At 46.9% G+C, this 15,776-nt stretch overlaps 7 protein-coding genes across 7 annotated transcripts; 4 read left to right on the forward strand and 3 right to left on the reverse strand.

The window, feature by feature from the left end:
• Positions 1-1,485: 1,485 nt before the first annotated feature.
• N7479_006473 (uncharacterized protein) lies at positions 1,486-3,162 on the reverse strand (the record flags this gene model as incomplete). The annotated part of the gene is made up of 7 exons (XM_057254167.1): positions 1,486-2,034; positions 2,084-2,202; positions 2,256-2,292; positions 2,347-2,475; positions 2,526-2,775; positions 2,834-2,925; positions 2,989-3,162. The coding sequence occupies 7 exons, from the start codon at positions 3,160-3,162 to the stop codon at positions 1,486-1,488; spliced, it is 1,350 nt and encodes a 449-aa protein (XP_057108029.1).
• Positions 3,163-3,641: 479 nt separating this feature from the next.
• On the forward strand, positions 3,642-5,642 carry N7479_006474 (Major facilitator superfamily domain general substrate transporter; the record flags this gene model as incomplete). The annotated part of the gene is made up of 9 exons (XM_057254168.1): positions 3,642-3,890; positions 3,944-4,116; positions 4,174-4,436; positions 4,490-4,655; positions 4,710-4,920; positions 4,969-5,035; positions 5,094-5,296; positions 5,349-5,384; positions 5,436-5,642. The coding sequence occupies 9 exons, from the start codon at positions 3,642-3,644 to the stop codon at positions 5,640-5,642; spliced, it is 1,575 nt and encodes a 524-aa protein (XP_057108030.1).
• Positions 5,643-6,195: 553 nt separating this feature from the next.
• N7479_006475 (putative methionine permease) lies at positions 6,196-7,984 on the forward strand (the record flags this gene model as incomplete). Its single annotated transcript, XM_057254169.1, has 4 exons — positions 6,196-6,552; positions 6,617-7,345; positions 7,399-7,799; positions 7,846-7,984. 4 exons carry the CDS (start codon positions 6,196-6,198, stop codon positions 7,982-7,984), a joined length of 1,626 nt encoding a protein of 541 aa, XP_057108031.1.
• A 436-nt stretch (positions 7,985-8,420) lies between these two features.
• On the forward strand, positions 8,421-9,238 carry N7479_006476 (uncharacterized protein; the record flags this gene model as incomplete). Its single annotated transcript, XM_057254170.1, has 2 exons — positions 8,421-8,503; positions 8,548-9,238. 2 exons carry the CDS (start codon positions 8,421-8,423, stop codon positions 9,236-9,238), a joined length of 774 nt encoding a protein of 257 aa, XP_057108032.1.
• Positions 9,239-9,536: 298 nt separating this feature from the next.
• On the reverse strand, positions 9,537-10,692 carry N7479_006477 (zinc-dependent alcohol dehydrogenase family protein; the record flags this gene model as incomplete). The annotated part of the gene is made up of 3 exons (XM_057254171.1): positions 9,537-9,711; positions 9,759-10,125; positions 10,176-10,692. The coding sequence occupies 3 exons, from the start codon at positions 10,690-10,692 to the stop codon at positions 9,537-9,539; spliced, it is 1,059 nt and encodes a 352-aa protein (XP_057108033.1).
• A 1,208-nt stretch (positions 10,693-11,900) lies between these two features.
• grpE (mitochondrial nucleotide exchange factor MGE1) lies at positions 11,901-12,785 on the forward strand (the record flags this gene model as incomplete). The annotated part of the gene is made up of 3 exons (XM_057254172.1): positions 11,901-12,173; positions 12,256-12,681; positions 12,753-12,785. 3 exons carry the CDS (start codon positions 11,901-11,903, stop codon positions 12,783-12,785), a joined length of 732 nt encoding a protein of 243 aa, XP_057108034.1.
• A 570-nt stretch (positions 12,786-13,355) lies between these two features.
• Positions 13,356-14,900, reverse strand: N7479_006479 (phenylalanine--tRNA ligase; the record flags this gene model as incomplete). The annotated part of the gene is made up of 1 exon (XM_057254173.1): positions 13,356-14,900. The coding sequence occupies one exon, from the start codon at positions 14,898-14,900 to the stop codon at positions 13,356-13,358; it is 1,545 nt and encodes a 514-aa protein (XP_057108035.1).
• Positions 14,901-15,776: the final 876 nt, after the last annotated feature.

Below are 15,776 nucleotides of genomic sequence, written 5' to 3' on the forward strand. Positions count from 1 at the left end.
TGATTTAGAATTCTTTGAACTTGACAGATTAAACAGACTCCGGGCTTTGCCGCTCTTTAATACAAATAATTCAAAGAACAGATCTTCCTCTTAAAGACCGCCGTGAGGCGCAGCGGGCTATCGTCACATACCCCTGCACTGCCGCCCTACATTCCATGACTCCACGTTCCTGGCGATCCACTGCTTCCAGCTTAAGCCTAACTCTTTCAGATCAAAAGGCTGTGTGACGACTATATTTAATGCATTTTACTGCATTTTACCATAGTTTCCTACCTAAAAACGTTCTCAGCCATCGCGCTATTCATGCGCCACATACGCCACACATTGCCACACGTTGCATTCATTCAATCCCCTCTTTGACTGCACCAGCCACATCCCCGTGACTTCCCAACAGAAACTCCGCCCCTTTTTTCTGCCGGAACATCCGATTCCCCCGAACCCGGACTTCGGATGTATAGCGTTGTACGGACTTATGTACAATAACCTTGGCTATCCCCATCTCCCACCTTGCCTAAGCCCCATTGGCTGATACTTATCATTCTGCCTACATCATTAGGGCCTCCACTAATAAGCATTGCCACCCCAGTTTCTTCTTTAAGCCCTGGATAACGAACCCGACCCTTCGCAATTGTAAGCCTAGGACTGCGTTTGTTTAAGCCGCAAGGCTACTCAATTGATTATTTATGGAGCGGGTGTCCTATCGATTCTCCAAGACATGGTGAATGTAAAGCAGGCTATGGCACTAGCACAGCTGTTCGTGGCACATCCCAGCCCACAAGCCTCATTCGGAAATTCAGATCACGAGTCCTATCAGTTGTACAGGACACCAGACCCAGCCTTACTTTTTACTTTGGACCGCCAATTCCACTCGTCTACGTAGTAGTAGGTACGGGATTTCAGCCCGCGGTTCATTGATACTAGCGCTAGTAACTAAAAATCCATCTACGGAGTAATATTAACCATCCTTTTGATTAGCTCAACTCTTGGATTCATTCTTCAGCATATGGAATATGGATCATTTTGATGCATTTCACTAGCTTATCCAAAACAATCTCGGTGGCTGGAAGTTTGAGACTATCGTGATAACGGCCATCTAGGTCGGGATCAAATGTGCCCCCATTGAGGGGATCATAACATAAACAAAACTGGCAAGCTCAAGCCTATGCACAATGCTTCGCAAAAATTGAGCGATTGGGAAGTTCATAGAGATTGTCCATGTCCATTCAATATGGACGTAGAGGACTCTATAAGAGGCGCCGACACAAAGTGATGCAGGGTGCTGGAGATCTGCGCATTCATTACGCGCATATTGTGCGGTCTAAACTCCGGTGCATATATAAATTCCAATAAACAGATGAATATCTTTGAGATGTCTTAGCTACAGTTAAAAATGCCAAGAAAAATGGACTACATAGCATCAACACAGTCCGTCCACGAGGTTGAATTCCTATATGCTGAATGAACCAGACAATAAATGAATACATTCTATAACTTGCTCCCCTGGGGCTGAATCTCTTCTATCTCTCTTTCTGGCCGAGTTAGGCGTACCTGCCGCTGCGTTCCTTCCAATTGTTCAATAACAGCGTTGAACGCAGCTTCAACATCGTGTTCCGATAGCCACTTCGTATCTGGCCTTCCAGTCATACGAGCAACAAGCGCAGCATCCTCTTCTTCGCGTGTCGCAAAAATAGTACCTTTCTTGTCAATCTGGCTATGCACAATACGCAGCAACCGAGTTGTATGCGGCTGCCTGGTTTGACTGTACAGCCCCAATGCCTCGTTGATATTCCTAGCTGAGAACGTGGCTTTTCTCAAATAGAATACCTGCTTGAAAGCAAGGCCAAGGGCTAGAGAGTCATCTAGGGCCAGCGAGCCGCCGGCTGCGAAGGAACCACCGTGAGCGTGGGCTGCGTCTCCGACTAAAGTCACTCGTGACCCAAAGACCCAGTTTGGGAGAGCATCTCCTGCGAAGTTGGGATATAGATTTGTGGATGGGGTGAGCTCTGTCAGAGCCTTTACCGTGGGATTCCAGTCCTAATAGCTGTGAGTCAAGTGAGTTCGGACAGATCGATTAAGAACGTACCTTGTATCTCTCTCTTAAAAACTCCACGTTGCCAAGTTGATCCCACGCGACGCTTTTCTCAACCTCCTCTGCTGAGCGCGGGTCATCGTATGCACCAACGGTGGTGTACTGGTTCTTGCCTAGTTTTTCTTAGATCCATGCAGCCCTGAAATGCTGATTCTTTTCCACTTACCAAGCCGAGACGCAAAGAAGTTGTCTTTAGGGCCCCACTGTCAGTACTGTTAGCAATAATTATGACACTCCCCAGCACAGTTATAACATACCCAGTGCATCGAATCAGCAGGCAAATCAGGGATCTTGCCCTCCACCAACGAGGCATCAAACGTCGCTCTCATGAACACCTTCCCACTGAACCGTAGCTTATAATCCGGGATGAATGATTGTCTAACCCTCTGAACTTGAGTAAGCAAATCGCAAATTTAACTCAGATTACATCACAAACCGATCGAATTCCATCTGCTCCAATGAGAATATCTCCATGAGCACTACTTCCGTCCTCAAAATATAAGGAAACACCATCCTGGTCAGCTTCCACGCGCGCAATCTTCTTGCTCAAGTGGATTGACTCTCTGGGAACATGCTCGAGCAGAGCAGAGTACACATGGCCGCGGTGGAAGCGGGTAGTATGGTGACGAGGATTAGAGACGTTGGTGTGAGTGTCTATAGACACGACCTGATCCGTTTTCCAGTGGCTATTTGCCTATCAGTGTGCTGAGAATTACAACTCGAGAATACGTGATGAATTCATACCGGAATATCTGCGGGATCCCACTTGGGCCTCTAAAGCCGACTTCGTCGGTTAGGGCATTTTGTACGCCGAGTTTCTCAAGCGTGCGCATGCCCTGATTTTTCACATTCACGGTTAGATAGTCTAATCATTTCAAAATAATGCACAAGATACCTACATTTGGACTGAGAGCAATACTAGCTCCTATTTCCAAGAGCTCTGGAGCCTGTTCGTATAGCTGGATATCCAAGTTTGTAAGATTTGATATGCGTGTTAGAGATATAGCTGTTGCAAGGCCTGCAATGCCTGCGCCAGCAATCAAGACGCAGATGGGTTCTCTTTTTTGTGTCATACTACAATTGAATATCCGTCGACTTGACACGTATCAGTTGCGACAAAAGGCTACTTCTAGCAAGAAGATGATTTCTTGTATTTCAGGTCTATCGCGGCCATAAGCTTTTAAGCACGCCAACAATGCAGCGCTGGCGCAACCCCGCAATGGCGTCTTTAGACGTGCTTTGGAGTAAGACTCGCGTTTGTAGGATTGGAGATCGCATTTTGATAACCAAGAACCTTTTTGCCAAGTAAGATACTATTTCAATGTTGCACGACCTTCCAGATTAGGAGAAGACTTATTATAGACCCCGCAGTATCCTTCCTTTATCTGTATGCCAATCTCTCAGTAGTGCGAAGACGACGGAGTTTAGGAACATTGCGCAATTTTATCTGTAGGCTAATGAGCATCATAAGTACCTGTGTAGGACTGCAATTATATATTTTATTAAGCCTTTTACGCGCGTTGTTTATCCTACATTCCTTATACCTCACGAGATGGCAGTAGAAACCAACAAGACCGGCTTCGAGGCAGAAACAGAAACCAATGAAGAAAGTGATAACGAGTTTAATACCGCGCCAAAGCTCCCTGATCAATTTGCCGACGAGAGTTTTAAGCTATTCTCGAAAATTCAAGTCACAGACCCGACTCCCGAAGAAGCGATACAGATTCGCAACAAATGCTTATGGAGGATTTTGCCATTTCTTTGCATTGGATATCACTTGATGTATGTCGACAAGCAAACGGTATGTTAATTTAATTCCCCGAATAGGAGGATCCAGTAATAACTTGCTAGCAGCTTGGAAGTTCTGCGATCCTAGGGATCATGCAAGATGCGCATCTGAACTCTAATCAATATAACTGGCTCTCATCTATCTTTTATTTCGGATATCTTTTGGCTGAGTGGCCACAGAATTGGGCTTTGCAGCGGTTTCCCGTTGGAAAGTGGCTGGCTGGAAATTTGGTTGTTTGGTAAGCTCTTCGCCTACCCTCAAACAATAGTACATCAGTCACTAAATGACCCTCAAGGGGTGTAATTACCTTGTTACATATTCCTTGCAACAGCTTTGCGTCTCTTTTTGTTGTTCGCTTTTTCCTCGGGGTAGCAGAAGCATCTATCGTCCCAGCATTTCTGCTTTCCATGTCCATGTTCTTTACATATGGAGAGCAGGCAGTCATGATGCCGGTTATGTGGTCAATTGGAAATGCAAGTCCTATCACATCAGGTTTGTTGTCTTATGGTGTTCTTTGGATTGAAACAGGCAGCTTTTCTCCTTGGAAATGGTTTATGGGTAAGTTTGTTCCCCAATTATATATTCTTCAAGGTTGCTAACCTCTATTCTAGTTATCACCGGTGTTCTCACAGTCATATTCGGTGTCTTTGTCTATTTTTTCTTCCCCGATAGCCCTATTCATGCTAATTTCCTGACACACGAGGAGCGTGCAAAGGCCATTTTACGGATTAGAGAGAACCATTCTGGAATCGAGCAGAAGCTTTTCAAAAGATATCAGTGAGATACCTTTATCTAAAAATTCAAGATTCACAAACTTACTGGAGTCCTTAGATTTATCGAGGCAATTCAAGACCCTAAGACATGGCTCTTCTTCCTACACGCCTGGTCCCAGGAGATGGCAAACGGAATAACAAACCAATATTCACTGATCATCAACTCGTTTGGTTTCACGGTTCTTCAAACAACTTTGTTAGGAACCGTGACAGGAGTCGTATCATTCTTTTCTCTTACAGCAGCTGCGATTACACTGTATCACACCAAGGTAGGCCAAGCTAGGACATTTAATGTGAACATGGACTGAAACCTGCAGAACTGCCGAGCATGGGTATCACTCATCGCATACATTCCAGGTGCTCTTTCAAGTATACTTCTACTAGGTTAGCGGTTTTTCTTTTTGTTCGAAAATGCGATCAACCACTAATTGTAGCCCGACAGCCTTACCCTGGTCCAATCGATGGGGTCTAATCGCTGGAATCTGGATTCGATCAACAACTGGCATCCCGTATGCCGTTGTGATGATTTGGGCTGCCAATGCGTCGGCGGGTCATACGAAGAAAACTACTGTCATTGCGCTTTATCATATCGGATACGGACTGGGAAATATTATCTCTCCGCAATTATTCCGGCCGCAATGGAAGGTGAGTTTTTCGTTTGATTTGGCCTCGGTTCTTATACTAACTATGATTCAAGCCTCGGTACAGACCAACTTGGATTATTTTGCTTGTGGTAAGTCATGTTTTAAGTTATATGTGGATCATTTGACTTATAATTCTGAAGGTCGCTGCAATTCTTCCTTCGATCATTATTATCGCGCTCCGGATCTATCTCAGTCGAGAGAATAAACGTCGCGACAAGCTCGCGAAAACTAATCAAGTTGCTAGCAATGGGATTGTCGAAACGATCGATTCAGATGGGGGAAAAGTCGCCCGAATCGTGGACAACAGTCAATTAGATCTGACTGACAGAGAGAATTTGACTTTGTAAGTTTTCACCGACTGGTTTGTTAGTGGTGTCTTGATACTAATTTGAAAACAGCCGATATATACTCTGACGAATTGGATACTTTGTGAATATATTCAACCTGGAGGTTTGAAATACTGGGAGTTTTTACATTTAAAGAACTGCGCTTGATAGGTGGAATAATATGATCCCCCAGGGCTCTCTTTTTGGCTTACTTGATTTCTTGTTCCTGTACCTTGTGCTATATATAGTACGAGGTATAGATCAGTATCTCAGGAATGAAGTATACATAGTTTAACATTAATTCCCAAGCTTAAAGCACAATAGGCTCTAATGTTGTGCCATCACATTCCTATGGCGTAAACCACCCAGCTGCAAGGATCCAACACACAACAGTCAGCCTGAATGACGTGCCAGATGATTTCCAAGCACCTTAAAGCGCCTTATCTCCTGCTGACATTCAACTCTCCTCTTTGAATTGAATCCATTTAACCCTTCTAAATCACCGCGTAACGGTCTAATTATTCCAAATAAATATTTGTTCTAACTATACTCCAACCATCTACACCAGATCACTATGGACATCCAAGAAAGACAACCACTTTTAAATTCATCAGGTCACTCCAACATTCTATCTCACAGCTCCCAACAAGAACCACTCAGCCTTTTATCCGATGATTTCTGTGAAGCATACCCCGACACCTTACCAGGGACACCCTACAGAAAGAGCATCAACTGGTCAAGCGCGTACATATTAGTTGTTTCGCGTGTGATTGGGAGCGGTATCTTCGCAACACCAGGCTCAATCGTCAAATCTGCCGGAAGTATCGGGTTGACTCTACTAGTATGGCTGGTTGGGACAATATTATCAGCTTGCGGCCTAGCTGTCTCGATGGAATTCGGATGTATGCTACCTCGCTCAGGAGGAGAAAAGGTAAAAGCGCATTGCTGCAGGACTGCAGGAACACGTCGGCTAAATTAATTTACTTTTTGCGCAGGTATACCTCGAGTATGCCTATCCCCGACCGCGGTTTCTCGCATCAACCCTTATAACAGCCCAGATAGTGCTCCTGGGGTTCACGGCGAGCAACTGCATTATCTTTTCGAAATACACGTTCTTCGCGTTTAGTATTGAGCCCACCGAGCTTCAGCATAAAGTACTCGCTGTTGGTCTCTTGACTGCCATTACTATTATCCATGGATGTTTCTTGAAAACAGGCATCTATGTCCAGAATGCCCTTGGCTGGGTGAAGATCTTCCTCATTGGCGCGATGTCCTTGACAGGAATCTGGGTGGTTTTCCTCCGTTTTCATGGTGATACTGATGATATATCTCCAGTGTCAAGCTTCGGCAGTTCTTTTTCTTGGGATTCAATGTGGGAAGGATCGAACTGGAGCTGGAGTCCGCTTTCCTCGTCTTTGTTCAAAGTCTACTATTCCTACGCTGGGTTGAGCAATGTGAACTATGTTCTCAGTGAGGTCCGCGATCCGGTGGGAATAGTGAAGACCGTGTGTCCCACTGCACTACTTACCGCTGGCGGCCTATATTTTCTTGCGAATCTTTCATACTTCCTGGTCATTCCGCTTGACGAGATCAAAAATAGCGGGGAATTAGTCGGCGCACTGCTATTTGAAAGATTATTCGGAGAACACGTCGGAAGAATATTCTTTCCACTTGCTATTGCCATTTCCGCTGCCGGGAATGTGATGGTGGTGACCTTTGCCTTAGTACGCTTTTGGGATATACGAAATTAAAAGCAGAGAAATACTAACATTGTTAGGCACGTGTGAATCAAGAGATAGCCCGACAAGGCTTTCTTCCATGGCAAAACGTCCTCTCGTCCTTGCGGCCATTTGGCACTCCACTGGGTGGACTTATTGTACACTATATCCCTTCTGTGTTGGTCATCGCCCTACCACCACAAGGGGACGTCTATAACTTTATTCTGGACTTGGAGGGATACCCTGGACAAATGTTTTCCTTGGCAGTTACAGTTGGTCTTCTGATAGTACGATACCGGGAGCCTCATCTTCCACGGCCCTTCAAAGCCTGGTTGCCGGCTGTCTGGCTACGGATTTTGGTATGTTTAGTTCTTCTGGTAGCACCCTTCATCCCGCCGCCGAATTGGAAAGGGGACGTCGATTTCTTCTATGCTACCTATGCACTTGTCGGAATTGGAATGTGAGTGGCAATTTTTCCAGAGACTTTCCTTCGCTAACAAAGACAGTGTACTCTTTGGGGTTCTCTACTGGTATGTCTGGACAGTGTTACTCCCACGGTGGGGAGGCTATCAACTTGAAGAAGAGAAGGAGATTCTGGACGATGGGACTAGCATCATCAAGCTCGTTCATTCATATGATAATTGACAGCGTTGACAACGCATACTATGATCATTTTATGGAATTGGTCACTGACTTCATGCTCACATTTTGGGAAGCACGTGTTCATTCATAAAATGCTGGGTCTATCTATAAGGGATAGACTCTTAGTCCTTAGTGAGAGTAGGTAGCGGATTGCTATGTCCTTGTAATGCTGCCACCATCCAGAAAATGGTTGAGGGCCGGAACTACAAGTGAGCAATCACGCACGACAAACAATAGATCCCCTTCTTCCTTCCTTTTCCTTCCTCTCTTCTTTTCTCTCATTCTCTCTCATTCTCGTCCCTTTCCATTCAGCTTCTTCCATAGCAAATACAGCATACGGGTCTCCTTCTATATCTGTATTTGCTAGAATTACAATTGATTTTCTCAGTCCACTTTCCCCAGTTTCTCGGGATTGTCTTCAAACAACTATTCCTTTATCATGGCGTCGATGCCTCTGATATCTAAGGAGCCACCTCTTCCGTGTCCTGCCTGGGTCTATTCTAATAACTCCGATACTCAGTAGTTTCCCTTTCGCGGTTCCAAATGCATCTAGCTAACTAAGCCAGTGTTGCCAAAGACCGCTGTTGGTTCGGAAAAGACTACATCCCGTTCAGGTCTTATGTCACGGATATCGCTGGAGGCTCGGCTCAAGTCATTGGGATAGGAACTGTCAACATCCCCACCATGAGCTCGCCAACCGAGACCGATCCGGATTCGGACAACTCCGTCTGCTTGACGAACGTGCTGCATGCCCCCGCAATGCTCTGCAATATTATCGGAAGTCCCATGCTGGACGACTACTCTATCATATGCGACTCCCCACCCTCAACTAGCGCCGGCCGAATTACGAACAAATCTGATGGCTGTGCCGTGGCCTACTTCAAGCCCATTACTGGAAGTCTCAGTCTCTACCAAATTCAGGTTAGCCACCCTCCATTCGGCCAACCGTTCGGGGCTTCGCCGTTTTGCCCTAATGGGCTCTACATGATTCACGCCTTCTGGTCCCAGCGTGAGCGACATAGATTTGCATTCTTGAAAACCTCCGGTCTGATTCGAGCCTCAGGCGTGGAGCCGCTAACCGAGTACGAGCAGGACTGGTTTAGGAAGGAATGGATGACTCTGGACGGAATTCTAGTTGCTTATGGGTTGAGCAAAGACCGGGAGGAACATCGGCAGGAAGGCCGTGCTATCATGCGAATTCTCAAGTCGCATGCCGACAATGAAGCGAGGTTCGTATTGCATATGCACCCATGTTAGTGCTGGGGAGAAGCGATTTTTATTGCAGCGGCTTGGTGATTTCCCAGATGTGGTTGAGGAAATCGTCCAAGTTATCAGTCTTCCATAGCTTCATGTGTTTTCGAAATACCCCAATCAAGCGGCCAATCAAAATTACCATGCTTCCTTCATACATTCGTGGATAGTCTGACAAAAGTGTAGAACGGACTGACCGTCAAATCTGGTCCTAGTCCCGTATATTGGTTGTGGATTTCTTGGGGTCTAGGCATCGTCCATCTAGTTACATATTACAGTGTCTTCAAAGAGGCGATCCCTCTTTCTAGATACGGAGCACAATCTTCCCAACTTGTTTACCTTGCCAAACATATTCAATGGCCTCTTCGGCTTGCTCAAATGGAAATGTTTTGTCAATGAGGTCATCCAGCGGCATTTGAGCTGCTGATAGTGCAGCACAGAAGTCTTCCATATCATGCTTTGACCCTGCATTGATACCTCTGTTTCGTTGCGAGTCAGAATTTGGTATCCAATAATCAAGCACTACCGGTCTCGCCTCAAATTGATCCTCCGATCTATAATGGTCGGTATCAGCTCTCGCAGGTCGTTAGGGTCCGGCCGTGAAAGATATCCAACCTGGCTGACCACACCGCCGCGTCGAGTACATCTCATACTCTTAACCAAGGAGCTAGATCCGCCAGTCTCAACAACAATGTCCACACCGATGCCGTTAGTCAATTTGAGAACCTCTTTGTCCCAGCCAGGCATTTGAGAGTAGTTTATCGTCATGATGGACGGGTTTGAGTACTTGACCTTCATTTGTTCGAGCTTCTCATCACTCGAAGATGTTAAAATCACCCGAAGGCCCGCAGCCCTTGCAAGCTTGAGTGCAAAAACACTGACACCTCCAGTTCCTAATTTAGTTGTTACTGCTGAACTAGGCCTCAATCCCGGACGCACATACCTTGAATCAACACAGTCTGCCCAATAACCATACCCTTCAACGCCGACCAAGCAGTAACACCAGCACAAGGAATTATAGCAGCTACAACCCAGTCAAGGTGATCCGGAAGTTTACACAGAGCATTCTCGTCGAAAATAATATGATCCGCCATAACTCCATCCTCGTCTGCTGCCAGCCATGACCGCTTTACTTCACGTCCTGAAATATTCTCAGTATCTGTAATAGGTCCGGCCCTATCCCCGACCGCCAATGTCTTCACCTTATGACCAACTGCTAGGACCTCGCCCGCTGCGTCGTTACCCAAAATCACGTTTGGAATTACCGGCCACGGGTTCCCTCCATTCGCGATGTTGGCATCGCGGTAATTAAGAGCAACGGCATGCACTTTGATCAAGACGGCAGTCGGTGCAAGTGGCAGCGCAAGTGCTTCCCATACAAGCTCTAGCCTCGGCCTTCCTGGAGTATAATTGTCTGTTCGTCTGAAGGCACGACGGCGGGTGACTTGAGGGCTTGACATTTTGTCTTCTGGGCTTTTGATGGTGGAAACTATCAAAGCTGTTGAAATGATTCTGGTTTATACTGGACATCCTTGCATCGTCGACGTCACTCCAATATGCGGGCACCCACCTACCCCTCCTTATGCATACATGCTTTTTTTGTTTGACTGGGATTGCTATGATTTCTAATTTGGTGAGCAAGACCAAGTGTGGCTTTAACGCTATATGATCTCCGCCTCTGATTCTCTGACATCATCTAGCCAACGGGACCACAACAACTAGTCTGATAAACCGAGGCGATTGAGCATGTGGCAATTGTTAATTCTAGGATTAGGTCTCTAGTCTAGTATGTATATGTAGAGAAAGGACGCGCGGATTGTGCTCCTAGAGCTCATAGACCCTTGGTAGGAATGATGAGATAGATCCTGGCTAACTTTTGTTATCCTGATTTTATACCAAGAAACTGTATAAGATCACATCCCCATATATGTATGCACTTTCAAGTCTTGACACAGTGGATCCACGAAGCAAATTTAGTACATGAACAAAAATTCTCCTTGGATAGAAGAAATGACTTCTTATGCGTTGAAATTACCTATAGCGCTAATCCGAAAAGAGTAAATAAAAGAGTTCCTTGCCATGTATGGCTTCATCAAAACAATAAATCGATATGATACAGACAGCTTAAGAGTCTCATGTCTTATGTTGCTTGCCTGGTGCTTATGCAGAAGCAACTCATGCAAAAGCTTGAACATGCATCGCTGTCAAAAATCCTTCTCTTCTATGCTTATGATGGTTGTAAATAGCCCATTGGGCCATATTTGCATGCCACAAGTTAAGAAGGTGCCGGTTCATCCATGACTAAGCTTGCAATGATTCTGGGAAGCCCCCGTGTGGTTAGTGGTATTGGATATAGTTGCCCATTGGCTAAACTGATACCAAATACAATATCAACGTATCAGGTACCAGATATTATATTAAAATAGATCAGTCATGATATCGTATGATAGTATTGTATATTTCTGGCTAAATGTTCTTCAACAATGTGTCTACTCCATGTAGAAGTTAGAAGAACCTCCAAGGCTTGGTCCCCTCGGCTCAGCCTTTTTCCTTACTAAGGCCAAGGCCAGAGCGGTCAGGTGATTCCAAATGAATTTTATCCGAGGACAAATGATTCCGCATCAAGTTTACTGAGCTCCATTCTCAATTCCACATCTCACTATTCATAATGTTCCAACGAACCATCCTCCGACAGGCTCAGGCCGCCCGCTCCATCCTCTCCGCCTCCACCCCCTCCACCGCATCGCTGGCGCTGCGACGGACTATACAACAACAGCGTATTCCGGCCGTCCGGCCGTTCACTCCCCGGTCTACCCGTTTCTACTCGACGGAGACCAAGGAGAAGGAAGCCACCGAAGCCGAGACCGCAGAGAACGCAGAGGCTGAGGACCCTGTCAAGAAGGAGCTCGAAGAGAAGACCAAGGAAGCCATTGAGTTCAAGGTAGGCCGTTTCTCCACACTCACTGCTACGGGTAGCTCCGAAGCTCTTTCTCAGACGAATATTAACCCAAAATTCTTGTCAGGATAAATGGCTCCGCTCCGTCGCTGAATCCCGCAACCTCGTTGAGCGCAACAAGCGCGATATGGACGCTGCCCGCAAGTTCGCCATCCAGGGTTTCGCCAAGGACCTCCTCGACAGCATCGACAACTTTGACCGCGCGCTGCTGGCCGTGCCCGCGGAGAAGCTCACCGCTGCTAAGACAGAGGAGAACAAGGACCTCCTCGATCTTGTTGCTGGTCTCAAAATGACCCAGGACATCCTCCTGAACACCCTCCAAAAGCACGGTCTCGAGCGCTTCGATCCTGCTGAGAAGGTCGATGGCAAGGCTCAGAAGTTCGACGCAAACTTGCACGAGGCTACCTTCATGGCCCCCGCTGCTGGTCTTGAGGACGGCGATGTTATGCACGTTCAGAGCAAGGGCTTCCGTCTTAACGGCCGCGTTCTGCGGGTGAGTACCATCTACTAAGATCCAAGATTCTTGCGGAGTATTCTGACTGACTGTTTTCATTTCTGTTATAGGCTGCTAAGGTTGGTGTCGTCAAGAACGCTTAAATCGTCGGCAATATCTTCGATACTTAATCCTTCGACCTTCCCTAATCCTTTCCGCATTTTCACTCTTCTTTACCTCTCTCTGTACCATACATATGTCATACATCATGATCACGATAGGGTTTTATGCTCGGATATGGCTGGCTTTTGGACCCGGGAAAATCACTCTTCCTTGCTATCTTTCTGCTTGTCTCTTGGATTCGGCTATATGATACACCCTTGTTGCATGTGTCTAGAGGCGTACGGATCGTCTCGTTTTGGTGGTGTCTTTTCACTTGTTTCGGGACGGCTATGCCTCTATGTCCCCTGATAACTCTCTTCTCCTCGTCTGTATAATACGCACTTCTTCGGGGCACTGTCATAGCCTCTGATGTCTTCATTCTCTTTCCGCCTTTGGTAACCCATAAATTACATTCTAATCAAATAAAAAGCTGGCTATGATTTATATCTTTTGAAACTTTTGCTTAGTGAGATCCATATATTGATATGTACCTAATGAGAGGAATGCTATATCTTACATATTTTCCATAATAATCACAATATAATACAGAGATGACCCAACAATCTCCGAACTCACCTCAGCTCAACTCCAAGCTCTTCAACTAGCTTCTCCCGGACCTGCGTATGCATTTCATTACTCTCCTCATTCGTCAAAGTCCGCTCCAAACTACGGTAGTTGATGCGGTAGCACATGCTCTTGCGCGAAGTCTTAGGGTGCGTAAACTCATCAATGAGAGTAACATCCTCAATGAGGTCCCCACCAATCCCACGAACAATCTCCATAACATCATTCTCATGGAAAGGCACAGCACCACCAGCAGCGCTGCTACCACCCGTTACAGCCGCAGGAGGCAACCAGAAAGCAACATCCTTATAGCAAGCCGGGTGCTTAGAGAAAGGCTCGAAGCGAGCAATATGGCCAGCCCGGAACTGCGACAAGAACCGCTCATCCCGCGACCAGAACAGCCGGATATCAGGAATATTGAAAAGAAGCATAGCAATACGCTCAATGCCCAGACCAAACGCCCACCCAATCCGGTCTGGCACGTCAGAGTTGATCAATAGATCCTGCTTGATAACACCGCACCCCAGAATCTCCAGCCAATCTCCTTGCCAGAACACCTCCAGCTCCCAGGACGGGCTAGTGAATGGGAAGTAAGCCTCGACCCAGCGAACCTTGAGCGGCTCCGGCTCCGCGCCACCGTTGCTCGCCGCAGCGGCCTTGCTGGCTTCCGTGAAGATCTTAATCACCATCCGCTCGAGGGAGCGCTTCAGGTGTGCGCCCACAGCTTCGACCTCCTCGGCGCTGTGGTGCTCGTCCTGTAGTGGGTTCCGCTGCGCGTGGATAGTCGGGTTCGGGTCCTCGACCACGACATCATGGCGCGGGATCTTCTCTACATCAGCCATGATCCGCGCTGCGGTTTCGGCTGATGCGGAGAGCGGGTTCGTCGCTGGTCGCTTCCATAGCATCGCGCCCTCCATCTGGTGGAAGACGGGGTAGTGGCTACGGTCGATTGCGTCGCGACGGTAGACATCTGCGATCACGGTGTATCCGACCTCCTCTGGGCGGGTGTGCTCGTTGCGGGCAATTTGCTGGAAATACGCCTGCTGGTGTGCGCTTGTGTGGGTGCGCAGCACTGTCTTCTCGTTCACATAGTAGGTATCTGTGCGGCTGCGGCCTGGGTGGTCTTGGGGGAAGCCGAGGACGTCGAAGTTTTGTCTTGTTGAGACGACTGGGTTCTTCTCTGAGTAATTGCCATACGTTGGGGCTGCGAATTGACTTTCAATGAGCTTGCGGGTAATGGCGAGAGGGTGGTTCTCGTCGAGGTAGAGTCGTCGTCCGATATGGGATAGGATTGTATCGGGGGTATTGGTCCACTGGTCGGTCGGGTAAGACTCCCCTTCGAGTTTGAGGGTCGATTGTTGCTGGGGTGTTTTAGAGGTAGTGGCTGCTTTCTGTTCACTCCGGCGAGCTGCGGTTGAGCTCCATTCGCGGTTGCGGGTGAGAATGGGAATCAATGGGAGGGGGCGTGAAATGGCGGTTTGGGGCCGGATTGAGGTAATTGACCAACGGCCACTGCTCGCACGCAGGGCTCGACCAGTAGCGAATAGCCTCATGGTTGAGTTGGACGTTATGAGAATTCAATGTTGTCTATCGACGGTTATCAACACATGTTCGGATCGGCAAAATTAGTCCCCGAAGTACATTCGAGTCTGCATAACAAAAAAAATATAAAAAGGTTAGCATTTGCCTCTAGAGAGGATCTTGTAATTCGGATATATTTGATGTTCTCTGCAACTGATTGGCTCTTTGATCTTTCTTTCGTACGAGTGATAATGACTGAATACAAGTACTATCGCATTTGCGCGGAGAAAGCCCCTGCGGAACAATATATTCAACCAAAGTAGTCCCAATTTCAGTCATTGGGATATATCATGCCTGATTACATCACTCACAACCATAATAAATCTCAAGTATGGGGTACATGTAGGTACATAGCTTTGATGCATATGATATCTTGCCCCTCAGGGCCACAGAGCCCCTCTGCTTGGTAGTCCGACGCCAACCGCCCAATATCCGTAAAAACTCCGAAGATCCCCATCACAGCCGATCTCGTCATATTCATATGTTTTATCAAAGTGATTATAATGGCTGTATGTGCAAAGATGCCTTCGGCATTCATTTCAATGTCCGAAAAAGGACGCTATTCAGGGTCCCTGGGGGTCTCTGGCTGTATGTTGCATACAAGATGTTGTCCGGCGCAAAGGAAAGACAGGAAAGACCCCCAAACCGAGAATTTGATTGGTTCAAGTGGCAAACCCCCATCAAGGCACTTAGCCTGATTGGCTACTCCTATATATTCGGCTGGGGCTGATCGAGTGGCTTCGGAGGTCTGATTTGTCTCCGTCGGTATTGGGAGGCCAAATATTACGTCAAGTCACGTTCAAAGAGCCGAAAAAGGTCAGCAAAAAAAAAAAAAAAAGAAAGAAAAT

This window comes from Penicillium vulpinum, assembly GCF_028829585.1.
Source record: "Penicillium vulpinum strain IBT 29486 chromosome Unknown utg000003l_segment0_segment0, whole genome shotgun sequence".
In the NCBI taxonomy this organism is placed as follows: domain Eukaryota; kingdom Fungi; phylum Ascomycota; class Eurotiomycetes; order Eurotiales; family Aspergillaceae; genus Penicillium; species Penicillium vulpinum.